Source organism: Penicillium soppii (assembly GCF_028829465.1).
Source record: "Penicillium soppii strain IBT 18220 chromosome Unknown utg000005l, whole genome shotgun sequence".
Classification (NCBI taxonomy): Eukaryota; Fungi; Ascomycota; class Eurotiomycetes; order Eurotiales; family Aspergillaceae; genus Penicillium; species Penicillium soppii.
The window spans coordinates 2,193,370-2,219,894 of NW_026643235.1; the positions used below are offsets into that span (position 1 = coordinate 2,193,370).

The window sequence follows — 26,525 nt, forward strand, 5'->3', positions numbered from 1 at the left end:
ATCTATGCGCCCTGCACTGTACTTTCCGTCAAAGCGAAGTTGCCCGAGCGAATCCCCTCAAGGGCCTTCTGCCCCTCCTCTGTAAGCTGCGGCTTGCCTAACGGTGTCACGGCACCGGTAAAGAACCTTGGGCTCCACTCAGTGCCCTTCTCCATGCGCTCTGCAGCCCGTTCCCGTTGCCGTTCCTCAATATCCTGCTTGAGCTTCGTCGCCTGGCTGAACTGCTTTTCCACAATGGCATTGGTGACATTTGACCAGAACTTCAATGACTCATTTGAGAGTTGTTGTTCGTTCGGAGGGAGGCTCTTGGTGACGGGGAAGAGTGGCGTGATATCGATGAGCAGAATGGCCAGCTTGCTGCCTGCCGGGGTGAAGTATATCTTGCCGTGCCAGGAGCCGGTGATGCGCGCAATGATATCCTTTTCTGGCACATCCTTGATTTTTGTAACGGTATCCTTGTCCGCGCTGTAGCGGAAGATGACACCCTCCATCTTATTCTGTGACCGGCCAATCCAGCCTTCCTCCATATACTGCAAAATCGCCTTCATGCCTGTTTTTGGGCAGGTGACGTAGCATGTGTCGGCAACTGTGATTGAGAGTGCACCACGCAGTATTCCTCCCAAATGGGCATCTGGATGGGTCAACTGGTATTCCTCGTTGTCCCGCTTCTCGATATTGACGAAAATTCCGAGATTGTGTTGACCGGGGCTCACCCGGATGCTGGTGCCGGTAAACTTGGCGCTGATCTGGTCGAAACCGCGCGCAGAGACGCCTCGTTCAGGGCAGTCGATGTAGAATGCTGAGACTGGAGGGTGGTGGGAGGTCTGTTCGGTAAGGTAGCACACTTTGACTTTGTCATCGCCGTCGGTTACGGTGGAAGAACCATTGGAGCTTGCTTTGATACCGGGGAGATTCGATTCCTCGGGGATCTTGTCGTTAACGTCCCATGAACACTAAATATTGTTTAGCAAAGGATGTCCCCTAAAGAAATATTGGCGCCCGTACTCTGAAGAATTCGCCCAGGGTTGAGTTGTATGGTTTGCAGGGTTTCCCCTTGATGTATTTCTGTCGCAGGATCAGCAATTCGAGCAGGATATAGAGTTGGTGATGTCGTGAAAACATACCAAGTCCTTGGTAAACCAGAATCGTAAGACCTCCAACATCCGACCAAGCTCGTCATCCGACTTTCCAATGCTGTAGCTCTTGGGTCAGCACACTAGCATCCGCCAAATATGGGCACGTTTGCTGACCTCGCAAAGGTCTCCGGTCGATCTAAGTAATGCCAGTATTCTTGCCACCGCCAGTCAGCTTCAACCCCGCACAGCATAAGAACAATGACCTACCCAGGTTGGGCCGAGGCTCCAGCAGTTGCGCCGGGAGAGAAAATCGAACCGACGCAATATCCGCCACACCAACAAACCTAGTTCCTGGTATTAGCGCCGGGGGAGTGACGGGGAGTGGTGCGCATCATAATGGTGCGGGGAAAGGATAGTTGCCTACTTGCGAAGGATGGAGAGGAAGGTCTTCAGCTTGGAGGAGTCATCTGGGGCCTTCTCAGGCACTGCAGTGGTTGACATGATGGTTTGAAGTGTTTAGAAAGATATGTTGAAAAGTGGAGGCCTAGGTGTTGAGTCGTGTTGAGTGGCAATCCAAGAGGTTGAAAGAGGAAGATTCTACTAGGTAGGTTTCCTGCGTTGGTAAGGGCTGAAACAAGGATGATATAATGCAAAGCAAGGATTCCACCAAAAATCGCATTCAATACACCAAAATGGCATTCCAAAAAGGAGACAAGAGAGAGAGAGCGAGATCAATTCGATAACGAGGCGGTGACGTGTGAACTTATTTTTTGCCCGTGGGGGGACGCAACATGGTCGGCCTACTTGTAGTACCTAAGAGGAGTAGTATCATTGATATCATTGATATTACTAATATTTTGGGTATTATTAGTATTGATAGAAGTACAGTGTAGTGGTATTACTATAATATTATTATTAGAGGGTGTTGCCTAGACACTATATTCTTAGGTATTGTTGGATTCTACTTATTGGCGGCAGCCCTATGAAGCTCCTAGAACAAGGGCTGGTGCCACTACGTCACCCGTCTCAATATATCCCTAACTACAAGTACTCCGTAGATATAACTATATATATGTATAATTATGATTTCATTTTTATTTCAAAATACAAAATACAAGAAAAGAGAAGAAGTAGCGAAATGTATCTTGCAGAGAAAAAACAAACAAACAGAAAAACAAGGGGTATCATCAACCAATCAACTAGGCCACGAGGGATATCTGCTGCAGCTGTTGCTTTCGTGCCAAGAGTCGCAGCCACAAGCGCACCGCTGGTCCATAATCATACCGACGACCCGCGGCATACTCGTCATCCGACCAATGTGATTGTTGCTCTTCACGAATACGTGATCGAAGTTCACGCTGTTGATTATCTGTAGTCTGCTGATACTCCCGTAACTGACTTTCTGAACATGTGCGGTACTCGTTGAGAGTTTTTGGAGGAATCACCACGGCATCAATCTCTTCTTTTGTCAGGGAGAGGGATGCATCTGGTCCGAGCACAGTCCCATCCAAAGAAAATGTGTTCGTTGAAGAGCATAAGTTCATGGCACGTTCGTTGAGAACCTCCATGGTTCTCACGTTAGTAGCCAATTCACGGACAAGATTAGGCAAAGGGTCATGCACAAGTCCCAGGATCGAAAATTCAATCTGGTCCTCTTCATAGGCAGCCATTCGATCGAGAAGATTGGGCTTGACTAGTTCGAGCCAGTTGTCTTCAGAACATTCACCTATTGGAGTTAGCAAGGGTCATCCCGGCATTTAGTTGGGTTGAAACATACCAAGTGTACGAGGCTGTCGCTCCAAGCCATCGAATTTCCATAGTTGGCCCATGACAGGCATAAATGCGATAAAGTGGAAGGCGGTATTTGATTCGTCGTCATCTTGGCCCTTGGAGCCCTTTTTTCTACTAGTTGCCTCGGCCTTGAGCTGTAGATCCGAATTGAGAATGTCCATTTTTCTAGATAGGGATCAATAAGAAGATCAAAGAAAATAGTAGGGTGAAAAAAAGCAACATACCTTGCAAAAGAGTTGTGTATCCTTTTGACAAACTCGAAGTTGTTGATAGCATCCCCACGCAAGGCTGGGGTGAATGGCATAGTGAACTCTTTGAAGGACCGCAGATTTTCACCTAGGTCAACATCTGGGATATTGTTCACAATATTGAGCATCGCCACGCTGGCGCAAGCATTGTTGGCAGTCTTTACTTGATTAGCAACGCATAATCTGCCGAGACTAAGGGTGCTGACCTGATTTGCGAACCAGATTCCGTCTGGACAAGTTGCTTCTTGCTTTCCGCCGTCATCTTGACGCCAACGAAAGAGAAAAATTAAGCCATATACAGGCTTGCTGCGTAGTGTTAGCCATCACGTCCTCGATATCAAGTTACACATAACAATACTTGAGGAAGGCCATCATTTCTTCGTCAAGAGAGACGACCTCTTGAACTTTGACGCCTTTGACGCCGAATTCACGCAGCATGACATTGAACAGTGCCTATGAGAAATTCTATTAGTTCCAAAACGAAATCATTGTTCATGTGAAGCAAGCCATACGGGCTCTGATTCAATCTCACAAAATCCATTCCAGCTGTCCTTATCCAGGCTGGAAGCAGGCTGGCAAATGTCGTCACTTTGATCTTCAGGGTCGGTCAACCGACGTCTCTTGACTCTGGGGCCCATTCTGGATGACTTGAAAGCTTAAAGGTGTTGAGCAGATATCAATCAACTGAAAGTATGAGTTTGGAATGAGAGAAAGAAACGGTGAAAGAAGACTAAGCCTGCAGTTGAAGGGATTTTAAACAAAATAAAAACGAATTAAATAGAAACAAATGAGAGAAAACAGCAACAATCATCCAAATTGACCAACAGACAATAGAGTGTACACAGAGAGGGAGAGAGAGAACAATAGAGACGAGGCACTTAGGTCATAGTGGCATTTTGGACCAAGCTCCGACGCGCTTCCCGCGTCTCCACCAACTTTCAACTTTTTGTTTCTTTCTTTCTTTCTAACTCTGCTTATAGCTCTGAAACAACCTAGGTACGATACAGCTTCATCAATCTTGAGAAGGGCAAGCTTTTGTCCTAATATTCCCTTGGTGGGAACTTTTTTTTTTTTCCCACTCCCTTCGCCACGCCTAGCTTTGGCAACCACAGCATGCCATGAGTGTTAACGGCACTCCCCTCCTCCCCTCTGCCTTTCCTGAGACCCCCAAAACAAATCCAGTAAGAAGTCGCAAACTCTTCAATCCTCAGACTCCTTCTCGACCGCAACCGAGAGATACACGACCGAGATCGCCCACAAAATCACCATTTAAATCAGCCTCAAAGCTGTCGAGACCACCACCTCCGAATCCGAACAGCAATGTGCCACTGATCCCAACGAATGTGATTGATGCGCCGTCCCAGCGACTCTATGTAGTTGCGGTATACATTGCCCTAAATGCGTGGAGGTTTTATGAATCTTTGACCGCATCTGATGACCTGGATTCCACTTGGTTACTGTTAAAATGGGCCACAATAGACGGAATCTTTTTGGTTGGATTGCAAGCTCTACGTATACCTTGGTTGGAGTGGGCTTTTCCGACCACATTGACTCTATTTCTTCTACACGCTGTGGGCAACATCTTTTTAATGTTCCGCATCCCAGTAAGTATCAAGGTTTTTACTGTCACGGCTGATCCGAGCTAAAACCTGCAGATTCCTTGGGGTGTCTGGATTTCTGGACTAGTCAAGGTGGCATATGATCGTGAAATATCTATTTCTGAGCATAGGGTCAACCCGGGTGATATTATTCACAATGCGTCGTTGATCTTGGGACGGCAAATTGTACACATTCTGCCAGAGGGGTGGGTTTATTCCGTCTGCTATTTTGGTAATATAATTGACTCTAATTGTTTTCTTTTGCTAGATCCGCCGTTCTCAATCCAGATCGAGGTTCGCTTTGTCTTGATTCTCAAAGAGCCACGATCGACCTCCCCATTCGCGTCAACCAAACCGACCCTATCTTGATCGAAGTGTTGCGTATGGACCTCAACACTGGCGAAAACGAGACCATCACCATTCCGGCGAAGCAATTGAAGACTCTCAAGCGTCAGGCGGAAAAGAAACACACCGCAGGACAACTTCATCGAGACTTGCTCTTTCCGGTCCGCAAGACTGGTATCTATCGTCTTCAGCGGGTGATCGATGAGTCTCAGCTCGATGTCCATACGCGGACGTTCGATGCGCTAGTGGTATCTTGCCCGCGAGCACTCATCAAGAATTCGCACATCGACAAGTGCAAGGGAGAACTGTCCAACTTCAAACTGGAAGTGGAGGGCACACCTCCGTTGAAGATTAAATACAGTCGTCAAGTGAACAACCTTGATCGTGGATTCTCGGTCCTCAATATTCAACCGGACAACTTGCGCTCCCCGCTGCTTAACGGGCGGACTACTTCTGCTCTATTCAGTGTCAACCAGCCCGATGTTTCCTGGGCTCAAAGCCAGAAGATCGAAGTTCCCTTGAATGAATCGCTGAACGATGGCGGAGAATGGTTCTACACTATTGAAGAAGTACATGACGCCATTGGCAACGTGGCCAATTATTCTACCATCTTCGACGAAGGAGATCGGCCGTCCACCAAGTCGCAATCCCAGTGGTACCAGTTCTCTGTTCATGAACGCCCGCAGTTGTCTCTGCAACACTGCAACCTCCAAAAGCCGCTGCAGGTAGCCAAGGGAGACAGTACTAGATTTCCCTTCAGCTTCCACCCTGATGGCAACGCATACTCTGGTGATGGTCCATTTTCTGTCGGCTACTCCTTCACTGGCAATACCCAGCAAGATGAGCCAGCCGATGAAAAGACCGTGAGTATGAAGAATATGGATCACGCCGTGGACATCAAGGAGCCCGGTTTGTATACCCTGACTTCTGTCTCCACCAAATTTTGCCAGGGAGAGATCTTGGAGCCTTCGTCTTGCTATTTGCATAACCCCCCTGAGCCAGAACTTGCTGTCCGGGCCGAGAAGGTCTTTGACAAATGTGCAAACAACGCAATTGGGTTGATCGTTGATTTGGATCTTACAGGATCCCCTCCATTCTCTCTCCGTTACAGCGTTGAGAGCTCCAAGGGAGTCGTCAACAAAGTACTTACAATTGACGGAATGCGCACGCAGCTCGACCTCACTCCTTCAGAAGCAGGTTTCTACCGTTACACCTTCCTGGATCTTGAAGACTTTGTCTACTCGCCTCGTAACCTCAAGGACAAGCTGCCTGTGCTTGAGCAAGATGTCAAACCAGCAGCGTCGGCTCAATTCTTGTCAAGGCAGTCGAGATATGCATGCTTCGGCGAATCAGTTCCTGTGGAGGTTTCTTTCCTTGGAGAGGCTCCTTGGTCTTTACAATATGAGATCGTTCATAATGGAAAGAGAACGAAGAAGACACTAGAATCTGATATCGATATCGCGACCATAACAACCGACAAACTGGTCAGCGGCGGTAGTTACACCGTGGCATTGACCAATGTGAAGGACAAGTCCCAATGCAAACGAGCGTTGAAGGAGAGTATCAACATTGAAGCCCGATCTCAACCACCGCATGTCTCTTTCGGTCAGATTGACAAGAAGAGGAGTGTGTTGGCCCTGCAAGGCTCTAAGATTGAGATCCCAGTCAGATTGAGCGGCGAGCGGCCTTGGACTGTTAAGTACCGGAACGCTGATGTCGACTCACAGCCTATCCAAAAGAACTTCTGGGATGCGAACAGTGTTTTGACTGTGGATAAGCAAGGTCTTTATGAGATTAGTGAGGTATTCGACGCTGCTTGCCCAGGAACTGTGGACCAATCTGCGAATGAATTTGAAGTCTCTTGGATTCCTCGACCTCAAATTACTGCGCTGGACGGCAGCCCCATCGGCGCAGCTAGACAGGTTGCGAAGTCCGAGATTTGCCAAGGTGATGATGATAGCCTCGAAGTTCGGTTGTCCGGCAGCCCTCCGTATAACCTGCAATACGAGAAGCGACGTAAGGCGGACCGTGGAGGTCTCTCCTCGGCGAAGCCACGGGCTTTGAAGTCCGCTCTTCATGTCACTTCAATGGAAATGGATACCTCGGAGCCTGGAGAGTACATTTACAAGTTCACCCAAGTCGCCGACAATCTCTACGATCACGATCCCCAAAACGACCCTCTCGTTGTTACACAGAAGGTGAACCCTCTGCCATCTGCCAAATTCGATGCTCCTGGTCACGTTTATGGATTTTGTAAAGAAGATATCAGCGGAGAGGAAGTCATCCCCATTACATTGGAAGGCGTGCCACCATTCTCACTAGAGATCAACATTAAGCATAACTCAAACGCCAAGCCAGAGATTGTCACGATCCCCAAGATCAACTCGAACCGCCACAACTTGCTTATTCCCCGCCGTCACCTCGATTTGGGCCAGCATGTGGTCAGCATTCACAAGGTTCGCGATTCTCGAGGGTGCCAAAAGACCACCGAATTCGATGCCTCCTCAGTGAGAGTTGCTATCTCTGATGTCCCCACCATCATCCCACTCGAGTCTAAGACAGACTACTGTGTGGGCGAGCGGCTTTCATTCTCGTTATCCGGCCATGCTCCATTCGAAGTGTTCTACAAGTTCAACAATGCCCAGCGCAAGGCCAAGTCCCAAAACACCGTCTTCCGTCGTATCGCCGAACACCCTGGTGATTTCACCATCACTGCGGTCAGCGACGGAGCCAGCGGCAAGTGCAAGGCCCACAAGGATATCACCAAGGTCATCCACGCGATGCCAAGTGTGCGTATCAGCAAGGGCAAAGAAACAGTAGTGGATATTCACGAAGGTGGAGAGGCTGAGCTTCACTTCGAGTTCTGGGGCACACCACCGTTCGAATTCACGTAAGTTGCCACCAATCTTTTAGGGTTGAGAATTTACTAACACCAGACAGATACATTCGAAGCTCCAACGCCCGCAAGGGGAAGAAAGCGGAGGTTCTTGATATCAAGCACGACATCTCCTATGAGAATGTCAAGACCATAAAGACCTCCGATGAGGGTACTTACGAGGTCATCGCGATCAAGGACAAGTTCTGCTCATTTTCTTCTCAAACACCAGGCAAGTTAGACAGGTGAAGTGGAGAATTCCAATGATGTGATGAATCGGTGTAATACTGGGTGCTTTCATGATCTGCTTGTTATTTACGTGATTTACCTTTCTTCCAATCGTTTGTTTGCATTGTAGCGGCGCTAGCACTGTCTTCGTTTCAGATATCTACCATGTGCGCCCTGTCTCTCAATAACTAATTCAACTTTCGTCGCCTGCTGTTTTTGATTTGGGAAATTGGGTTGTTCTAGTGGATATAGAATTAAGTCTACATTTTCTTTGATCGCCTAAATCTTCGAACCCCAGATAATATGCATAAATATGCAAATAAACTCCAGTGTAGAGAATATAGTTAGAGAGTATGGACTATAGAGACATCGCATAATAGACAACGTTAGCTCTTTCCAAATTTGAAGCACATCTATTACTTACTATACTATACATTATTCTCTATTCTTCATTTTCCCACTTCTTCAGTCCTTTTGCTTATTTCTCTTCTTGCTTCTGAGATATCAATGAACTTGCAATTCATCAAAATAGCGAGCTCTCATAGTTAATAGAAAATCAAAAAATGATGGACGCTGATTCGTCGATCGAAGCGGGTAGCGAGTCGGTGGAGACCCAAACACTGGACTCCCAAGCCGTTACAACTCCGACACCCTCGTCGGCATTCCAGACCCCAGATCAGACCTTGAATGCCGATATAAGCTCTATCTACTTCATGGCAGAGGACGTACCGGGGGGAATCCCCCGATTGAGGTCACACAGTCCCAATCCGAATACGCGCAACCCTCTGAGCCCGATTATGACCCTGATTTTACCATGACCTCCGCGCAACTGGATTTAGACGACCACAGCTTTATTTCTTCGATCACCGAACGCGACAATAGCAGTCTATTTCACCCATCCAGTGAGAATGGCGACGAACGTGCCAATAATCAAACCCTAATCGAAGAACACGAAATGCGCCGCAAGCTGATGGATATCGAGTCGAGCTTCCTGCCCGAGCCATCCACAATCGATGTCGCTGCGGCCGGCCCTGTTGCTGGTGCAGACGATACATATCTAGTCGGAGTTCCGAAAGAAGACGTGAATACTACCCAGGACTCTTCGCAGCCGTCCTTCACAGAACCTGAAATGGACTTGAACGAAGGGGAAAAGAAAGAACCATTCCCCCCATAGATCCAGAAACAGCCGGCCCCACGGAAGAAAATCACCCTACCGAGGAGCACAATTCAATGCTAGACTCTTTCTCCTCATCGCCCACAGCAGCAGCAGTCTTGCGCCGAAACCAATCTACCCTGTCCGATAATGCGCGCGATAATCCCGAGCTATCTCATGACGAGCGCCCTTTTAGAAGCGACTTTTCCATGACCGAAAATGAATCACAACTCACTACTTCGAAGCTTCAAAACACCTCCCGCAGCTTATCTCCCGGCGCCGGCGCATCAAGGTTATTCGGTGATCAGAGCGGCAGTGCCGCCAGTAGCCAAAGACCTAGCAGACCTAAGTACCTGACTAGCCGCCAGTCATCACATCGTCTCTCCCGCTCCTCGATCGCCAGCAACAATACCGAAACTACGAATAGCGATGCCACCCTAGGCGCGGATTATGCGCTTCAAACTGGCGGTGCAACGTCCGACACCTACGGCAGTCTTCATGCTGGAAGTCGTGTACACATGACAAGAGCAACCAGTCTTGGAAGCATGGCATCGGGGGTTTCTGGATACAGCGATGAGAATTTAGTGGACAAAAGAAATGCGCCCGGTCCAGAAAGCAATCTGCATACCCTGGAAGAGGAAAGCTCGCCCAAATCTCGCGATGATTCAGCCGAACAAGATGACGTTTCGGCACCGGTCACCCCAAAGGCGAAGCCACAAGATAGCAGTGTCCCCACTGATACCACAATTGCCGAGCGCGTTAAAGGTATCCAGATTCCAACCACCTTTGCGCAACGGTTCCGCGAAGACTTCCAGCCATCTCCGGAGAAGCGCGTGGGAGCATCAACTCCTTTTGCGAAGAGCGGCCGAAATTTGACTCTCAAGGAACAGAGCAGCACTATTGATCGCTTGGCAAAGGAAAACTTTGACCTGAAAATGCGAATTCATTTTCTCAACGAGGCATTGAACAAGCGTTCTGAGGAAGGTATTAAAGAAATGATCTCTGAAAATGTTGAACTCAAATCAGACAAAGTCAAGCTCTCCAAAGACAACCAGAGTCTCAAACGCAAAATTCGGGATTTGGAGAAGCAAGTGAAAGACCATCAATCGGACAAGGATTCCATGGTCAACCATGATCCCGAGGCATCGGAGGATGGCGACCGTGAATCGGCGCAAGACGAAGAGATCATCTTCTTACGCGAACGGATTGAAACGTATGAGCTCGAGATTGAGCGCATGAGGTCCGAAACCATAGCGCGGGAGAGTGAAAAGCGGCGATTGGCCGAGATGGTCAAGTCGTTAAGTGATAACCGTGCGGGAGAGTCTGAGGCAGGCGCGCGGGAGGAGCGAGTAAGTCACACAAACAAGTAAGCCTAAACATAACCAGACTAACATGTTGTCAGGACATGTGGAAAGATATGCTCGATGCCGAGACATCGGCGCGTGAGCAAGCCGAGGAAGAAAATCGGAAACTCCGAGATGAGTCAATCCGTCTGCGGAGTGAGATGTATAAGTCAGACCACAGCTCTGATCGCGGCGCCTCCAGCACTCTTGTTGTAGAGCTGGGCCTTCTCAAGCAAGAGAATGCAGAACTAAGAAAAGAAGTCAGTGCTCAGACCTCCATGCTCACATCTCGCAACCGGGAGAAAGAACGTCTCTACCAAGAAATCGAAGAGTTGAAGCTTGGGGAGCGACGCAATCCGCGATCGCTAGCTGGAGATAGCATATTTGACCGCTCCGCCTCTCGCGCGCATATTCGACCATCGTCCCAGGCCAGCGACGGGGCTGTATCACGCAGCGATATGGATCGTGATGAATTAGAGGCGAAAAATGGACAACTCCGGGACCTCGTATCGACTCTCAAGCTTGATAACCAAGCTATCCGAGCCCAGCTTGAGGAATATATGGCCGAACTTGAAGCACTTGACAACGCGTATCAAGCTGACGTGGATCAAGCCGAGGCAGAAATTCTCGGAGCACAGCAAGAACGGGACCAGGCCTTGCATATGGCCGACGAACGAGATGCCGCTTTCCAGGACTTGCGAGCCGAGGCACAGGAGGAGCTGGATACACTTGGCGACGAGCTCGATCAGAAGATCGTAGAGTGCCAGCGCCTAAACGAGGAGTTGAGAAACCAGGACGAAAGTTTCAAGGTTCTAGAAGCCGAAATGAGATCCGCCAGCGAAGGTATCATTCGCCTCGAGGAAGATGCACAGAACAACCTGTCTGCATATAGATCCGTTCAGCAAGAGCTGGATGAGGCCAATCGCGAGATGGAATCTATGGAAAAGAGTCTGTTCGAAGCCAACACCAAGGTTCAACGTTTGACCGTTCAAATTGAGTCGAGCCAGAATGAAATTGCATTCCTTCGCGAAGAGCAAGATGGCGATAAGATCCGCATCGGAGACCTAGAATCTGATCTCAAAAACTATCACATGAGTTTAGTCACCGAGAAAGAAAAAACCAGAGAGCTCGAACAACGGTTGGCGGATGAGCGACACCAGCGTGAGGTGGTTGGAAGTAAAGAGAAGCAGGATGTTCAGCGCATCATGAACGAATTGAACCGCGAAGCCTCGGCTTCCAAAGAAGAAGTCCGACGACTCAAGAAAAGTCTTTCAGCTCAGGAAATCGAGACTTCCACCTGGCGAGAACGACTCATGGATCTTGAGAACAACCTTAGAGAAACTCTGGGCGATCTCAGCGGCAGTCGGTCCAGTTTGATTACAAATATCATGAAGCTGCAAAAGGAGCTCGAGTCGACTGCACTTGAATTGGAGAGCATCCGCTCGCAGCTAGACGAGAAGGAGACGCTACTTCGTAATCGTGATTCTCTGCTAGAAAGCCATGGTCTCGAGTCACGCAAACTTTCAGAGCTTTTGGACCGTGAACGACATGCGCGCCGGGCCGACAAACAGTCGTTTGAGTCGTCGCTCAAATCTCATCAGCAGGCATCTCGAACAATCACGCAGAGTAATTCCCGCATCACGGAGCTGGAGAAGGCGCGTACCGAGGACCGCAAGCGATATGCATCGTTAGAACAGCAGTTCAAAGACCAGCTGAATGAGCGCAACGTCGTTTTCCTTACCATTTGGAAGAAACTATCGGGTCTTTGTGGACCAGACTGGGCACACTCGAACAGTTTGATCAACGGTAATCTTCCAAGCCAAGAGGTCATTGGTAATATTTTGTTCTGGCCAGGCTTCAGTCGCAATCTGATACTTGCAATGAAGACTGTCGAGGCCGTTATGACAGGATTCAAAACTCGTATTAAGAGTGTTGACCACGAGTTGACCAAGCGTTACCATACACTTGAACTCTCGTATAACGGACGGATCAAGAAACTAGAGCGCATCGAGGAGGCTGTAAAGAATATGCGATCTGACCGTGGACAATCGGTCTCATCGCCAGAAATATCTAAATTGCGTGGCGAGAACCGGCTTCTGAAGGCTGAACTCAACTTGCTTCAATCCAACTCGCGCGGACATGGTCCTGCAGCTGCAGCCGCGGCGTCAGCCATATCATCGGGGCCTCGATCTCCTTCTTTGGCATCAGCAGCGGAATCAGAACGATCCCAGGCACGTCCTGGCTCTTCGACCAGCGCAGAAAGATCCCGTGCAGAGAAAGCCCACCCTCGCGGTACCACTGGACTCCCAGTACCCTCTCATTCTTCGACGAGCACGTTGACTAACAATGCTGGAGCGATGGTACCACGCACACGCAGTTCGCACAGTGGCTTTGACAGCCAAGATGAGAAATGGATCCATCGGCTGCACGAGTTGGAGAGACGATTGAAATCCGAGCGTGAGGGCCGCCTTCTCGACCGCAGTGGTGCTCGCAAGAGACTTGAGGAGCGCGATGCTGAAAACCAGAGGCTTCGAGACCAGCTCAGTCGTGAACGTACGCGCCGTGGACCTTCGGGCACCATTACGGACGGTAGCCGCAACCGACCTGTCTCGGATGAAGCACCTAGTTCGAGTGAAGGAGAAGGCATCACGGTAGATATCGAAGTGTGATTTTGCTAGATAGCGCCGCGGTTCCCCATCCCCATGTACTATAGTATACCCCCCCGCCCCCCCGGCGTCGGTCTCTTGCAAGGTTTATCGCATACTTTTAACGATCATTCACGAGGGTCATGAGACGAGGCGAGGCGTTTTCTTTTCTTTGGTTTCTGTTGGGTTTTGCAATATTTTCTTATGAAGATTCGTTTTGGTTTCATTGTACTTTACACAAGCTCATATTCATTGATGAATGCATACAGTTTTATGATACAGTGCCTATCGCAAAGACACCTTGAGTGAGAAATCCACAATTCCCGTTCCCTGATGAATCGAGCTCGTGGACAGAATATCGATATGTTCACAAACATGAGACGGCGCATTCTCCTCGGTTAACCCTCCACTAACCTCAATCAAGAACGCCCTCTTAGAAGCCCATTTACTCTTCAACTGCTCAGCAGCCTCGCGCACTCCCTCCGGCGTAAAGTTATCCAGCATAATCACATCCGCTCCAGCATCGATAGCCGCATTCGCCTCCTCAACACTTCGACACTCAACCTCAACCTTAGTCGAAAACCCACCGGTAGCCTTAGCAGCCTGCACAGCACGGGGAATGGCAGCCGCAATTGACTCGATAGACGATGGGTCAGCGAGACCCCCGTCCGCAGCAGCCCGGTTATTCGCACACGCCCACACGTGGTTATCCTTCAGCATTGTCATGGAGCTCAGGTCATGACGATGGGGATCCGCACCACCAGCCAGCATGCCATATTTCTCAACGAGTCTAAATCCAGGCGTTGTCTTCCGCGTACCCGCAAGTGTGCCCTGCCACCCCTGTGCGCGCAGTGCGGCGAGCATCGAGGCGCTCTTGCTAGCGATCCCGGAGCATCGCGCAAGGATGTTGAGGGCTACGCGTTCGCCCAGCAGGATCTTGCGGATGGGTCCGCGGACGGTTGCGCAGTGCTGGATTGGATTTATTGTTTCGCCTTCTTTGATGTGCCATTCGATTCTGGTAATGAGGTTAGCATAGAGGATGAGTAGGTGCAGGAGGGGGAGCCGTACGTGCAGCCTAGTTGCGAGAAGACTTCGTCGAAGAAAGGGACACCTGCGATTATACCCTGTGGTCATTAGATCATGTTGGAGAGACTTCGTGGGATTGGGATGTATAATACCTTGCTCTTGCCCAGCAGTCGGGCTTCACCTTCTGACTCGCCGACGACGAAGCCGCCATAGTCTAAACTTGGGCAATCCTCTTCCAACCAGGATGTGATATGGCGCTTGTAGTTGCCTGGCAGTAGGTGCCGTAGATCCCCGTGAGCTGAAGCCATTGTGATATGTTCAAGGGAGAAAGATGACATATCAGGTCGGATCTGTATTCCCCGCGCGGGGTGCAGGATTCGGGTTCACCCGGTATCGCTCCGATTCTGACCGGCGTCACGTGGAAGTATAGACCTAAGTACTCTTTTCTCAGTTGAGCTCACTTGGGTCATTTTGAATTCTTGATTTTGAATTCTTGATTTCGATGTGTGATCGTACATTATCCAATACTGTTAATTATATAGAACACAAGACGGCACAATAATTTTCACGCGAGGCATCCGCGAATTTAAAGGTTCACATCTCAACTTTGTAATAGAATCGTCAGAACGAGACCTAGATCTACACTTCAGGTATCTATCTGTATTTGTTACATGGAGTACAGCGTACACTCATACTTAGTTCAATGCACCGAGATACGATACGCATACAGCCTCCTGTACACAATGATACAATACAGATTGCACATAGTACATCCTTTCAGCATGCGAACAAAAAGCAGCTAGTAGCACCGACTAGTTAGACCCATATCGTCGATCCTCAAAGCCACACAGTGAGAACCGCCCATTATTGAGACCCGCTACGCTATGTCCTTGATTATCGATTAGTGATCTTGATTATCGGCGGGATTAAGATGAAAATCCCGGCACTAGGCACTAAATTCTAATAGGACGGACAGAGGTGGGATATTGTTTCCAATGGGAAGTAAAAGCATAACTCTAAAGCAGAGCCCAAAGGAATAAAGTGCCGCAAAACGGGAATACGGCAGACTTGACACAGTGGAGTTGCTCTAGAAAGGGAATACTTCTCGAAGAGAGCGGGTCATCGGAAAGGTTTCCTCTTAGGACGAACTTGGATTATTCCTTGTTTTGGATGACAACACACAAAATAGGACAAATTAACAAATTCTAGACCTCTTGAAATCCGATTAGCGTGATTTACTTTAATGACCATGGAATACCCTTAGGGTACGGAGTACTATGTAACTATCTGATCTCTCCGTGAGAAACGGTTTGCCGAGAACCCGCGGATCCGCGGATCGGAACTTGTCACGGAGATGATTATGGACCTCGGAGTCGGCTCTTCTGTATTATTTTATTTTTTGATTTTGTTTTACTGTAAGAAGTACAATATCGTACGATATTGTACTTCGATTACATTATTACGGAGTACATGATCATACATGCCGAGGTCCATGTCTCGTCTCCACTCTGTAAACGCCTTTTGTATGTAGGTAGTACAATTTGGTACAATTTGGTACTCAATGCTTAGTCTGTAATCACTCCTGCCATGCCTTGTAGACTGTCTTGCAACCAAAGATCTGGCCCTTCTTCAACAACACCATCGACCGCCACTCGGGTTCGTTAATCGCATTCACGAACCGACTAGGCTCCACACAGAACCCAGCCCCCTCATTGTGGGCCGGGGCACCATTGATCGATGGTACATTGATGTACTTGCCCGTATAGAACTGGAACGCGGGTTCGGTGCTGTGCACCTCGAGATGCAAGCCCGTGCTTGAGTTGCTGAATTGCGCCAGGCGTCGCAAGGGCAAGCCACGCGTATCCAGCGGGACCTTGCTGGCATCGGGCTCCAGGATGAAGACGTCGTCAATGTGTGCGCCTGTCGCGGCAAGCTCGAATGGGGTCGTCACATCGCGTGGGAATTTGGCGATGCCGCCGGTGGGAATACCAGTGTCGTCGAGAGGCAGGTAGTCCCCTGTGGCGAGCTGTGCAGTGGTGCCAGTTATGTCAGGGCCGTCACCGATGTTGAAGTAGCTGTTTAAAGTGTTAATAGGATGATTTATATATATTGATCTCCGGAGAGGCTTTTTTTATTACCTGTGGTTGGTCAGATTGACCACAGTCTCCTCGCACTCATTGCCAATGAATTCCACCTCGTACTCGGCGGTCAGCACAGACTTAGCGTCACCCTCCTTGCTTGCGCTGTACCACACGCGCACCTCCACAGTACCAGGGTACCCCTCCTCACCATCTTTGTGGAGGTACTTGAACAGCAAGGCATCGCGGCCATTGTGTCTTACGGTGCTGGGGCCCTCAAACACACGTTTACCCCAACCGTTTTCACCCCCGTGCAGTGCATTGGGACCATTGTTCTTCGTCAGTTGAACTTTCTGACCATTCAAATCGTGGATAAGACCATCCTTGATGCGATTGGCAACGCGACCAATGGTGGCACCATAGTGCGGGGTGTTGTGCTTGACGTAGTCCTCCTGCGTGGGGAACCCGAGTACGATGTTCTTGTCCCCGACACGGAACTCTTGGATGATCGCGCCCAGAGGCAGAAAGGTAAATGCAGCTAGTTCGGCCATTTTGCTTTTGTTTATAAGTTTGAACAGTTGAAGGAAGTTGGAATTGTTTTCAAGGTCGACATGACGTGGGAACCCCGCAATATGCGGGACGAATCACCGATGACACCTTTCAATTTTTGGAAGTTTAGCATAAATTTGATTCCCCTTTGCGCGTTGTTGTGATCTAGGATTAGGCTAAACAGGAGGTTGAATTGTCCATTGAGCCGGAGATTTGCCCAGGTGGGAGCTAACCACATGTGTGTGGCTGGTTCAGCGTATGGAGTCCTATCGTCAGGGTATGCCTTGGCCCGTGACTTGGACCAGCTTCCAAGGCTCGTGACCGATGCACAGCCTTCCAAAGTCTAACGATCCAGTATACAAAGTCTATACCTACCAAGACACTCACGCGGCTTGTTCTGTACCCTTACGGACGAACTGTACGGACATAACAAGTGACCGGGGTTAGGATCAGCTAACATCCGGTCGGAGAAGACGGGGTCCGGTGTCCGAAAGGATCATCTCTACCCCGGACTCGTTTTAGTTTTGAAAGACTGAGCTTGTGAAAGAAAAAAAAAAGGGGACATATGCCAAGATGAGACCATTGGTATGGATTGGCATGTACTAGGCAGGCATGTTTCCCCTACCCTTCAACTAGTGGGTTCGAAGCAGGTTTGGCGATGTGGCCCGTCTCAGGGGTTTTAGTTCGAATCCTGCTACGGAGTACGCGTTGCAAAACCACACGAATACGAATACTGATTATACGAAGACAAGCAGATTAACTCATCAAAAAAAGAGTTCGACCGTTGCCTACTATAATAAAATAGACGAAATCGCACATTCGAGCTTCCGTCGGGGCGTTTGACCCATAACGGTAAGTCGGCATTTCGGCGAATGTTGGGCACAGGGCGGTCTCACGTAAGAGAGATATAGACAGTCATAACGAGTTCAAAACGAGTTCAAAACGAGTCATAACGAGTCATACCGAGTAACGAGTCAGCGAAAATCGCTCAAAACACCCAAAGGCGTAGTAGGTGGAGCAACAGGATCCTTGGAAAAAAAATTAAATCCGCTGAGTAATATAGATTAAGGCTTGATAATCAAATCCTTAAAGCCCTGGAGCCCTCATAATTCCGAGTTATACCCGTTTTTTTCATCGTCTTTTTTTCGACACGATTAGTCAACGTGAAAAGGGTTCGGTGGAGTAACTCGGCATCTTGCTCCGGGCCCTAGATCTCTGGTTCCTGGATTGGAATAATGAATCGTGAAGGATGAAAAACCATAAAGAACAGAATGAACATAATAAAAGAGATGAGATCAATTGCCCGTTTGGGAAAGTGTAACGGTGACATGTGAAGGGTAAAAAAAGACTTCATTTGAATTAGAAAGAGAGAAGACAAAAACACCATATAGGCGCCTCCTGGAAACCCCGTTTTAGAACTCCGAACCAAAACTCCAAATCCCGAAACCGAGTCACTGTACAGAGGTGATTAGGATCCCAACGCCGGAATTCACAACAGATGGAATGTTAAAAAGAACCACCCAAGAAAAGAAAAGAAAAAGAAAAGAAAAAAAGCAGACATGTATAGTATACATGCATCACGTCATACGGCGTTAAGAGTGGAAGCCCACTTAAATCGATGTGATCTCCGTAGGGTTCGGGTTGAGGAACTGGTTGAAATCGTCGTAATCATTCTGAGACAAGCAGTTCATAGGGACCTGGCGGTTGAACATCGGCGAAGACAATTGTTGATCGTCAAAGTTCATATTTGAGTAATCCGCGGTGGACATCATATCCATTTCATCGAACGGATTGAACCCATTATTAGGCCATGGTTGCGAGCCCTGCAGAGCGAGCGGGTTCACCACCCCTTGCATAGACATGGCCTGGGCAAATTGCGGGGTGCTGGGCATCTGAGGTGGCTCGGGTTTGATATGCGCGCGTGTGGACGGGCTATACGTTGGTGGGGTCGGGGGCATGGTGTGCTGGGAGAAGGCATCGGATGAGAAACGGGAGCGGGCAGGCGATTGAGGACTATCGGAGCCACCGTCGGATGATTCTTGTCGTTGCATGCCGGAGTTGGTGTGCCATAGATCTTGCTGGAGGGTTTCGGGGTTCTCTTCGAAACGCTCACCCTTGCTACTGTCGAGGGCACCGAGGCGCATGAGGAGGTCGTGCGTCAAGGGGTGACCGTTGGGTTCGAGTTTGAGTTGTTCGCCGGGCCACCCTTCACCTTCGATGTTCCGTCGATATAATTCTTGGAGACCGTGGACTAGCCATGCTTGTTGCTGTTCGAGCATTTCCACATATCTATATCAAGGGATTTTGGTTAGTCTATACCGTTCTTTGGATGCCTAGAGGGTCGTTTTAAGGGTGAAGCTTACCCCTTGGGGTACACTTTATCGTGCGCCTTCTTGCGCTCTCCAAAGACACAGATGGCATTATCTGCGCGACACCGCGAACATGGACTGGATCCATCACACTGGTTCCCGTCAGTGTGTGTTGCACCAGTGCTCGCCTTTGCATCGAGACATACCTTTGATTTCTTCAAGCGACACCGATCGCAAGCCTTGCATACTCTCTTGCGGACATTGCTGTCCGAATGGGAATGCTCCGAAGTTGGTGATGATTGTCGAGCTGCCATATCGAACGTGTGATATATATATAATGTATACAGTGAAGGTCGGTCGAAAGAATCGAGGATATCACGTAAATAGGGTCGAAATTGGGGATTGACCCTTTTATGAGCTATACTTCCAGATCCGGCGAATATCAGGGTTGATCGACGTCAATCGGGGTCAATGATATAATGATGTCGAGCGAAGACCAAGAAACTGAGTTCACAAAGTAGACGGATGCAGGGATGACTTCAATGTTGGACAGTCCAAGTCAGTTAATCTTCCAATCTTCCTTTTGTTAATATCAACCGCAATTAAATAGAAAAATCAGGAAAGGTTGACTCGGGGACTGCGATGTGCATATATAGTAAAAAAAGAGGGGGGTTCGAGTTTAGGGATTATTTTATTTTATTTTACTTGATTCTTTATTTTATTCGATTTTAATTATTTTGGTATTATTGATTACCAAAAGACAGATATAAATTGTAGCATAGGCGATCGGATCGAATCATATATTCTAGTTCACTTGTATACTCCACTCTTTTTGATTTTTTCTGTTGGTGATCAGAGGATAAAATCACAATATAAATTACATACTCCGTACCTCAGCACTCCCCAATTATACCATACCATATTGCATACGAATACTACTCGGCACCTGGACTTAAGTTCATTATTACGGCTTACGGAAAGCGGAGCTTCCAGCCCTTCGGCCTTCGGAGACTTTGGACTGACGTATATCCGAGTGGATTGCACTTCCGGCCAAAGACATAGAGTGTGTCAGCAAATCAATGGATATGTAAGCGGCTTTAAGTTTGATTTTCTTCATACTCCATACTCCGTACGAAGGTGTGTCTTGAGAACTGGATCGCCTAGGGAGTTGATTACACGATGTTGACAATCTACATAATAATGTATAATTATATACACAGAGGGACCGATGTAGGTTAGAACCAACTCACTCTGGTCAGTATAATATGATCCACGGTATAATGCATAAAGAATAATTTTATGTTCACATCTTCAGAATCGGCATAGGTTTGCCGATTGCATGTTGCACCCGAGTGTTCATTAAATATTTAATACAAGATGTACTCTGTATTACCTGACTACGGAGTACCTGACCATAGACCATAGACCATATGAACAATATTAAATAAACTATTAAACCAATAATTAGCTACAGCTTAGCTCCAATCTAAGACAATCGGGTGCGGGATAATAGAAAATGTGGCTGAAATAAAATACCAAGAAGCGTTTGGCGTATTTTTGGAATAACGGCTGCATGGCAACCTGCGACTACTTGATTACCCTTGATTACCCTACCTAAATCAGGTAGTAGTAACTCATCAGTAATCAAAAGTCATCGTGATTCATGACTCTAAACAAAACATATTAATGCGGTGGCTAGAATCTATTATACACCTACGGTAACTATATGGTCTTAGATCATGGAGATAACCGTCTATCATTGGGTGCCACAGAAGTCCATGACGTTGACCATTCGATGGATGGTCCTTTTGATCTTTGCATACTTCGTACTTTCATCTCGTATCCTTGATTTATGATCTACAACCTCGTTTTTGTTCTCGTTACATATGAAGATCTTGCAACATGATACACCATAGCACGGAGTCCAGAATCACTTTTTCCGTTCAATTCTGCCGGCCGCCAGTGGACCCCATGAAGCCTCATAGGATACATATGTACCTAGATAAATTCAAGTATCATGTTTTCCGGCTACCATTCCGAGGTCTTGAGGCTATGACTTCATGCAAAGCTTAGCCGAAATCCCGATCTAGGTAATGTGTGCAAATGTGAGATCGTATTCAAAGTCACACACTGGATCTAGATTCTTCGCCGATCCGTGGATGATGGATAGACACAAGTAGCTATTCTCTATCAAGCAACATGTTCCGGGGTAATTGCCACGGAGGCCCATTCCGAGTCCATTTCCCCCGAAGGTGGGTTTGGGTTGCTTTCCGTAGGAAATATTCCCCTTTATGTACGACATGACATTGTGCGTCTCTTTTATAGACTTTCTATGTACACTGGACATTCCAACCTCTATATACTAAGGGAATATGTACGGCATGATCAACAGCCTGATCAACAGCATATCAACACTTTATGAACAGTGAAAACATAATTGACAGGCACAGAAACCCTGACACTTCCGTTTTACTGCCCCGGTATGTGCCTGACCCTGTTCACCTGGTTCCGTTCTCTTCCGGGGTTTGATGAATTTCCACGTCCACGCGCGACTTCGTCGAGATTGAGGGTCGTTGGCATATAAACTGGTTGGCGGCAGCGCAGTGGTAGTGAGAGTGCGTGGTTCGGCCCGAGGCAGCGCGTTATTTTGAATTCGGCGGGCTTCGACCACGCGACGGACGAGATCTATGTGGGGGTTAACGCTGTCAATTGACAATTTGGTTGACAATTTAGGGATGTTTGATCGTACGGGCAAAGGTTTCTTCAATGTTGACCATCTCGCGCGCGCTGGTTTCCATAAATCCACAGCCGTGTTTGCGTGCGTATGCGAGCCCGTCTCGCGAGGTTACCACTCGACCCTCTTTGAGATCACACTTGTTGCCTGCGACGATCTTCACTGGCGGTGGCCTACCACCCAGGCCTATATCGTTCCCCTCTTTGCGCAATCGCTGGTTGTCTTCGACACGTTGTTCAGCTTCCATATGGATCATGTCCATGAAGTGATCGAGCGTTTCGAGGCTTGCAGGGTTGGTGATATCGTAGACCAGGAGGAACGCGTCCGATTTCAACGTAGAGGCCGTCCATAGTCCACGGTATTCTTCCTGACCTGCGGTGTCGGTAATGGACAGAAAATAGGGGCGACCATCGACGTTACGGGTGACCGAGTAGGAATCCTCTTACAATCAAAGGGTTAGAAGCTTGAATCAGGAGGCAAATCAGGAGGTGAGAATACCGATGGTTGGATCGTATCTGCGACAGGTCAATTAGCAAGTAACTGTAAATACTGCAAGGGGTCAGGACAACCTACTCGTGCACCCATTGACTACGGACCAGCCGCAGGGTGATGGACGATTTGCCTATGTCCCGATCTGATCAGATCTCGATCGCGTCGCCTCGAAACCCGGAAACATGGCACCGAATCACGATGTGGGAATATTCCCAGGAAGAGAGAAAAGGTTTGCTGCAACGTACCGCACCCGCCATCTCCACAGATGGTGATTGAGATCTTCTCCATATATTGGAGATGTCAACGGCAAAGTAGAGCGTTGACCTTGGAAGGGGTGACCGACATGACGGAGTTGGTTGACGGGGAACCAATTAGACTTAATAGCTTATATTGAATATGTATGCAAGACCCCCTTTTTCTTCTTTGCCATTTCCATTGTCAATGGAATCAGTAGAATCAACAAAATCAATAGTCTCTATCCATTGCATCTGTCTTGATCAAATCTTATGTTTCTATATATATACAACAATCAACAATGTACAGTTTACACAAATAAGCGGAAGACACACGTATTTGCCCCGGAAGTATGTTTCTTTTTTGTGATCAATCAGCTTTTGCCTCTGGACAACCCGTCAACTTCACCCTCGACCACTGGACAAGTGGACGGTTCCCAACCCTCTACACTGAGACGAATCACATTATTGACCCCCTGGATTATACTGGAATATCTTCATACCCCAAACACCACAAAAATAAGAAACAAAACAAAACAAAGAACGCGATTGAAAGAGGAAAATCACACGTCAATTCCCATTCGGCGCTAATTGGGTGCACAGTACTTTTCCCAGGGTCCACCAACAGGGTTTGTACTTTTGTGAGAGGAGAGAACAACTCTTTTTCTCTCTCCCTTTTCACATATATCGAGGGCGTCTGCACTCTCGCACACAGACGTATACACACACACACACACAACTCTACAGAGTGTATACAACAAATTTTTAACAGTAAAAAAATTCGAAGAGTGGGATCAAAAACCTCCTAACATTTCATTGGATTCCCCGAGAATTCAGTCGTTATCGTTACCGTTACCGGGGCTCTGGGACTCTCTCCGGCATTCAATATACCCCACGAGGCTCCCCCCCCTCCCAAATGATTCAGTATGGCTATGAACAACAGCTTCAATATGAATTTTGATGAAGAAGAGGATGTTCCCTCCAATATTAATGATTCTATTCATGATCCTTCATATATGACCTTCCCTGGTCAGGTTCCCAGCTATGCCTATAGTGACATGATCCCCCAGAACTCGGACCTGCCTCTACAGAGCTTTGATCGACCAGACCTAGAAGGACGCATGTCAAATGTCATGCTCACATATGACCCAGCCTCTGGCGTCTCCATGCCCATGAACATGGACCCCACCCACGCCTATGCCTACGATACTTCAACCTACCCACCTACCACCATGGGAATGGGGATTCCACAGTTTCAGTCCACATACCCACCCTATCAACCATCTGTGCCGGTCTATTCTCAGCCGGCTTCAGCTCCAGCTCCTGCTCCACCTCATGCTCCAGCTCCAGCGCCTGCTCCCGCTCCAGCCTGTAAGGACCAATACGATACAAGCACCGACTCAACTATCAATTTTGAGGACTCGGACTTTTCCGGTCGGACTAGTGACCGGTCGCTGGTGCAGGCGCGGGTCCAACGCCGTGTCGAACGGCCACAGCTTGGACCCCGCCCATCGCAACCAGTGGCGATTCAGCCCAAGAAGCCCGCTCCCACCCCAGGTAAGTTTCATGCGCCCGGCATGGCCCATCAGCACTGACGTGGCCAAGAGGATCTCTCACCGGGGCTGGAAAAGCCTGCGATTGGTAAAACTGAACATACTGGAATCTATTCGAGCAGTGGCTTTGATGTACTGGGGGCGCTGGTAAGATCTACCGGTGCAAGATCATGAAATAACTTCACTAACGGACATAGGGTCGCGTGGCTATGAGGCCAAACCCCAAAATCAACATCGGTGCAGTGGATCTCTCTTGCGCATTCGTGATGTGTGATATTACGAAAGAGGACCAGCCGATTATCTATGTCTCGGAGGCCTTTGAACGTCTGACAGGCTATACCAGGGCTGAAATTATTGACCGTAATTGTCGGTTCCTCCAGGGACCCGATGGCAAGGTATCTGCTGGCGCAAAACGGACTTTCGTTGATGGCCAGACTGTGAATCGACTGCGATCAACTATTGACGACCGCAGCGAGATCCAAGCCAGTATCATCAATTACCGCAAGGGTGGACAGCCGTTCATGAACCTTATCACGATGATTCCCATACAGTGGGACTCGGGTGAGTATAAATTCTATGTTGGCTTTCAGGTCGATCTGGTTGAAAAGCCCGACGCTGTGAGCGGAAGAAATAATGGTATGTTCACAACAGAAGGAAAATGGACAGACTTTCTTTTCTCTAACATTCCATATAGATGGCACCTACAGTGTGAATTACCAGCGGGACCAGTTACCTCAATATATAGTCCCGCCAGATGTTTATTCATCACGGCCAGATCTCATGGCACGATACGGCCATGATGAAGTGACTGCCATTCTCAATGCAGCCAGTGCCTCCGGAAAAGAAGTCAACCGGCACTATCTGGATCGCATCTTGGTTGAAAACACTGACGATGTGATTCATGTGCTTTCCTTCAACGGTGAATTTTTGTACCTTTCTCCTTCTTGTCAAAGGGTTTTGGAGTATGAGCCGGTTGAGCTTGTCGGCAAGACGCTTTCCACGATCTGCCATCCAAGCGATATCGGCCCTGTGATCCGTGATCTGCGAGCGAGCACAACCACTGCCCCAGTGAGCGTTGTGTATCGTATCAGACAAAAGTACAGGGGTTATATGTGGTTCGAGAGTCACGGCGCGTGGCACATTGACCCCCACCAGGGTCGGAAACATCTGGTCATGACAGGCCGACCACGACCTGTCTACGCACTCGACCAGATTGCTCGTCTGGGGTCGTCTGCCGCACTTGCTGAGAATGACATTTGGGCCAAAATATCCTTATCTGGTGTGATTTTGTTCATCACTAGTAAAGTGAAGCCAGTGCTCGGCCGCTCGCCTGATGACCTGATTGGCAAAGGCATGCAAGAGATCATGGAGCCTGACTCTGGTGGCGCTGCTACCATCACACAAGCCCTAGACGCAGCATGTCGTGGCCAAGGCGCTGGTTTGGCCACTGTCGGTGGCAGCAGCCAAAAAATGAGTGAACCTCCTGCGTTCAAGCATCAGATGCGGCATAAGAAAGGTCACATGCTTGCTGCCCATACAACCATATACACCGGCGACGCTCGGCAAGGGGATAAGCCTACCTTCCTCGTCGCCCAGATTCGATTCGCTCGATCTTTCCCTCCTTCCACCACTGCTATCTCAGCGGCCGCAGACGAAAGCCTTGCTACGCTTCCGGGCACAGCACGCACTTCGACCCTTACACTTGACGACCCACTCCCACCTCGTCAATACGGTGCCCTCGGCCAACAAACCCCCGATCTATCTGCCCTTATAGGTCTCAATGGTCTACCATCCGGAAACCGCAGCATCTCACCGTCCGCGGACCCGGCTACCTTCTTCACCGAGCTCAATCCCACCCGAGGGTCAAGTTGGCAAATTGAGCTGCGCGAGCTAGAGAAGCAAAATCGCACATTAGGCGATGAACTCCAGCGCTTGCTGGCTCGCCGCAAGAAGCGCAAGCGCAAGCAAAGTGCTATCGCGGTTGAGAAGTCGTGCGCCATGTGCAAGACAAAGAACACGCCCGAGTGGCGGCGTGGACCGAGCGGAAATCGCGATCTTTGCAACAGTTGTGGACTGAGGTGGGCAAAGCAACTTCGTGGCCAAGCGCAGGCGCAGGCAGCGGTTTAATATTTCTTTTGGGGGCCATTCATACCCGATCTGTGGTCAAATTGTAAAGTTACTTAGCGTGATGTCTTTCCTTAGCAAGATTAAAAAATAACAAATTGGATATAATACATGTCTGAAGTCTA

General features: G+C 48.6%; 10 protein-coding genes across 10 annotated transcripts; 4 read left to right on the forward strand and 6 right to left on the reverse strand.

The window, feature by feature from the left end:
* Positions 1 to 2: 2 nt before the first annotated feature.
* N7529_006263 (putative oxysterol binding protein (Orp8)) lies at positions 3 to 1,577 on the reverse strand (the record flags this gene model as incomplete). Its single annotated transcript, XM_057241790.1, has 6 exons — positions 3 to 953; positions 1,006 to 1,065; positions 1,125 to 1,194; positions 1,251 to 1,290; positions 1,344 to 1,420; positions 1,501 to 1,577. The coding sequence occupies 6 exons, from the start codon at positions 1,575 to 1,577 to the stop codon at positions 3 to 5; spliced, it is 1,275 nt and encodes a 424-aa protein (XP_057097149.1).
* Positions 1,578 to 2,275: 698 nt separating this feature from the next.
* On the reverse strand, positions 2,276 to 3,753 carry N7529_006264 (ubiquitin C-terminal hydrolase 37; the record flags this gene model as incomplete). The annotated part of the gene is made up of 5 exons (XM_057241791.1): positions 2,276 to 2,802; positions 2,854 to 3,032; positions 3,092 to 3,421; positions 3,474 to 3,568; positions 3,628 to 3,753. The coding sequence occupies 5 exons, from the start codon at positions 3,751 to 3,753 to the stop codon at positions 2,276 to 2,278; spliced, it is 1,257 nt and encodes a 418-aa protein (XP_057097150.1).
* Positions 3,754 to 4,233: 480 nt separating this feature from the next.
* Positions 4,234 to 8,182, forward strand: N7529_006265 (uncharacterized protein; the record flags this gene model as incomplete). The annotated part of the gene is made up of 4 exons (XM_057241792.1): positions 4,234 to 4,719; positions 4,771 to 4,919; positions 4,982 to 7,948; positions 7,999 to 8,182. The coding sequence occupies 4 exons, from the start codon at positions 4,234 to 4,236 to the stop codon at positions 8,180 to 8,182; spliced, it is 3,786 nt and encodes a 1,261-aa protein (XP_057097151.1).
* A 542-nt stretch (positions 8,183 to 8,724) lies between these two features.
* N7529_006266 (Spindle associated) lies at positions 8,725 to 9,335 on the forward strand (the record flags this gene model as incomplete). The annotated part of the gene is made up of 2 exons (XM_057241793.1): positions 8,725 to 8,886; positions 8,922 to 9,335. 2 exons carry the CDS (start codon positions 8,725 to 8,727, stop codon positions 9,333 to 9,335), a joined length of 576 nt encoding a protein of 191 aa, XP_057097152.1.
* Positions 9,336 to 9,391: 56 nt separating this feature from the next.
* Positions 9,392 to 13,326, forward strand: N7529_006267 (uncharacterized protein; the record flags this gene model as incomplete). The annotated part of the gene is made up of 2 exons (XM_057241794.1): positions 9,392 to 10,663; positions 10,717 to 13,326. 2 exons carry the CDS (start codon positions 9,392 to 9,394, stop codon positions 13,324 to 13,326), a joined length of 3,882 nt encoding a protein of 1,293 aa, XP_057097153.1.
* Positions 13,327 to 13,587: 261 nt separating this feature from the next.
* On the reverse strand, positions 13,588 to 14,636 carry N7529_006268 (nicotinate-nucleotide diphosphorylase (carboxylating); the record flags this gene model as incomplete). Its single annotated transcript, XM_057241795.1, has 3 exons — positions 13,588 to 14,317; positions 14,371 to 14,426; positions 14,481 to 14,636. 3 exons carry the CDS (start codon positions 14,634 to 14,636, stop codon positions 13,588 to 13,590), a joined length of 942 nt encoding a protein of 313 aa, XP_057097154.1.
* Positions 14,637 to 15,904: 1,268 nt separating this feature from the next.
* N7529_006269 (aldose epimerase family protein) lies at positions 15,905 to 16,957 on the reverse strand (the record flags this gene model as incomplete). Its single annotated transcript, XM_057241796.1, has 2 exons — positions 15,905 to 16,403; positions 16,467 to 16,957. The coding sequence occupies 2 exons, from the start codon at positions 16,955 to 16,957 to the stop codon at positions 15,905 to 15,907; spliced, it is 990 nt and encodes a 329-aa protein (XP_057097155.1).
* Positions 16,958 to 18,565: 1,608 nt separating this feature from the next.
* Positions 18,566 to 19,578, reverse strand: N7529_006270 (Zn(II)2Cys6 transcription factor domain-containing protein; the record flags this gene model as incomplete). Its single annotated transcript, XM_057241797.1, has 3 exons — positions 18,566 to 19,244; positions 19,319 to 19,416; positions 19,471 to 19,578. 3 exons carry the CDS (start codon positions 19,576 to 19,578, stop codon positions 18,566 to 18,568), a joined length of 885 nt encoding a protein of 294 aa, XP_057097156.1.
* Positions 19,579 to 21,737: 2,159 nt separating this feature from the next.
* Positions 21,738 to 22,778, reverse strand: N7529_006271 (putative RAS small monomeric GTPase; the record flags this gene model as incomplete). Its single annotated transcript, XM_057241798.1, has 5 exons — positions 21,738 to 21,949; positions 22,014 to 22,439; positions 22,497 to 22,513; positions 22,572 to 22,620; positions 22,736 to 22,778. Coding segments are annotated over 5 exons (747 nt in total), but the record flags the coding sequence as incomplete, so codon positions are not given.
* Positions 22,779 to 23,649: 871 nt separating this feature from the next.
* On the forward strand, positions 23,650 to 26,403 carry lreA (uncharacterized protein; the record flags this gene model as incomplete). Its single annotated transcript, XM_057241799.1, has 4 exons — positions 23,650 to 24,280; positions 24,329 to 24,423; positions 24,474 to 24,912; positions 24,971 to 26,403. The coding sequence occupies 4 exons, from the start codon at positions 23,650 to 23,652 to the stop codon at positions 26,401 to 26,403; spliced, it is 2,598 nt and encodes an 865-aa protein (XP_057097158.1).
* Between the last annotated feature and the right edge of the window lie 122 nt (positions 26,404 to 26,525).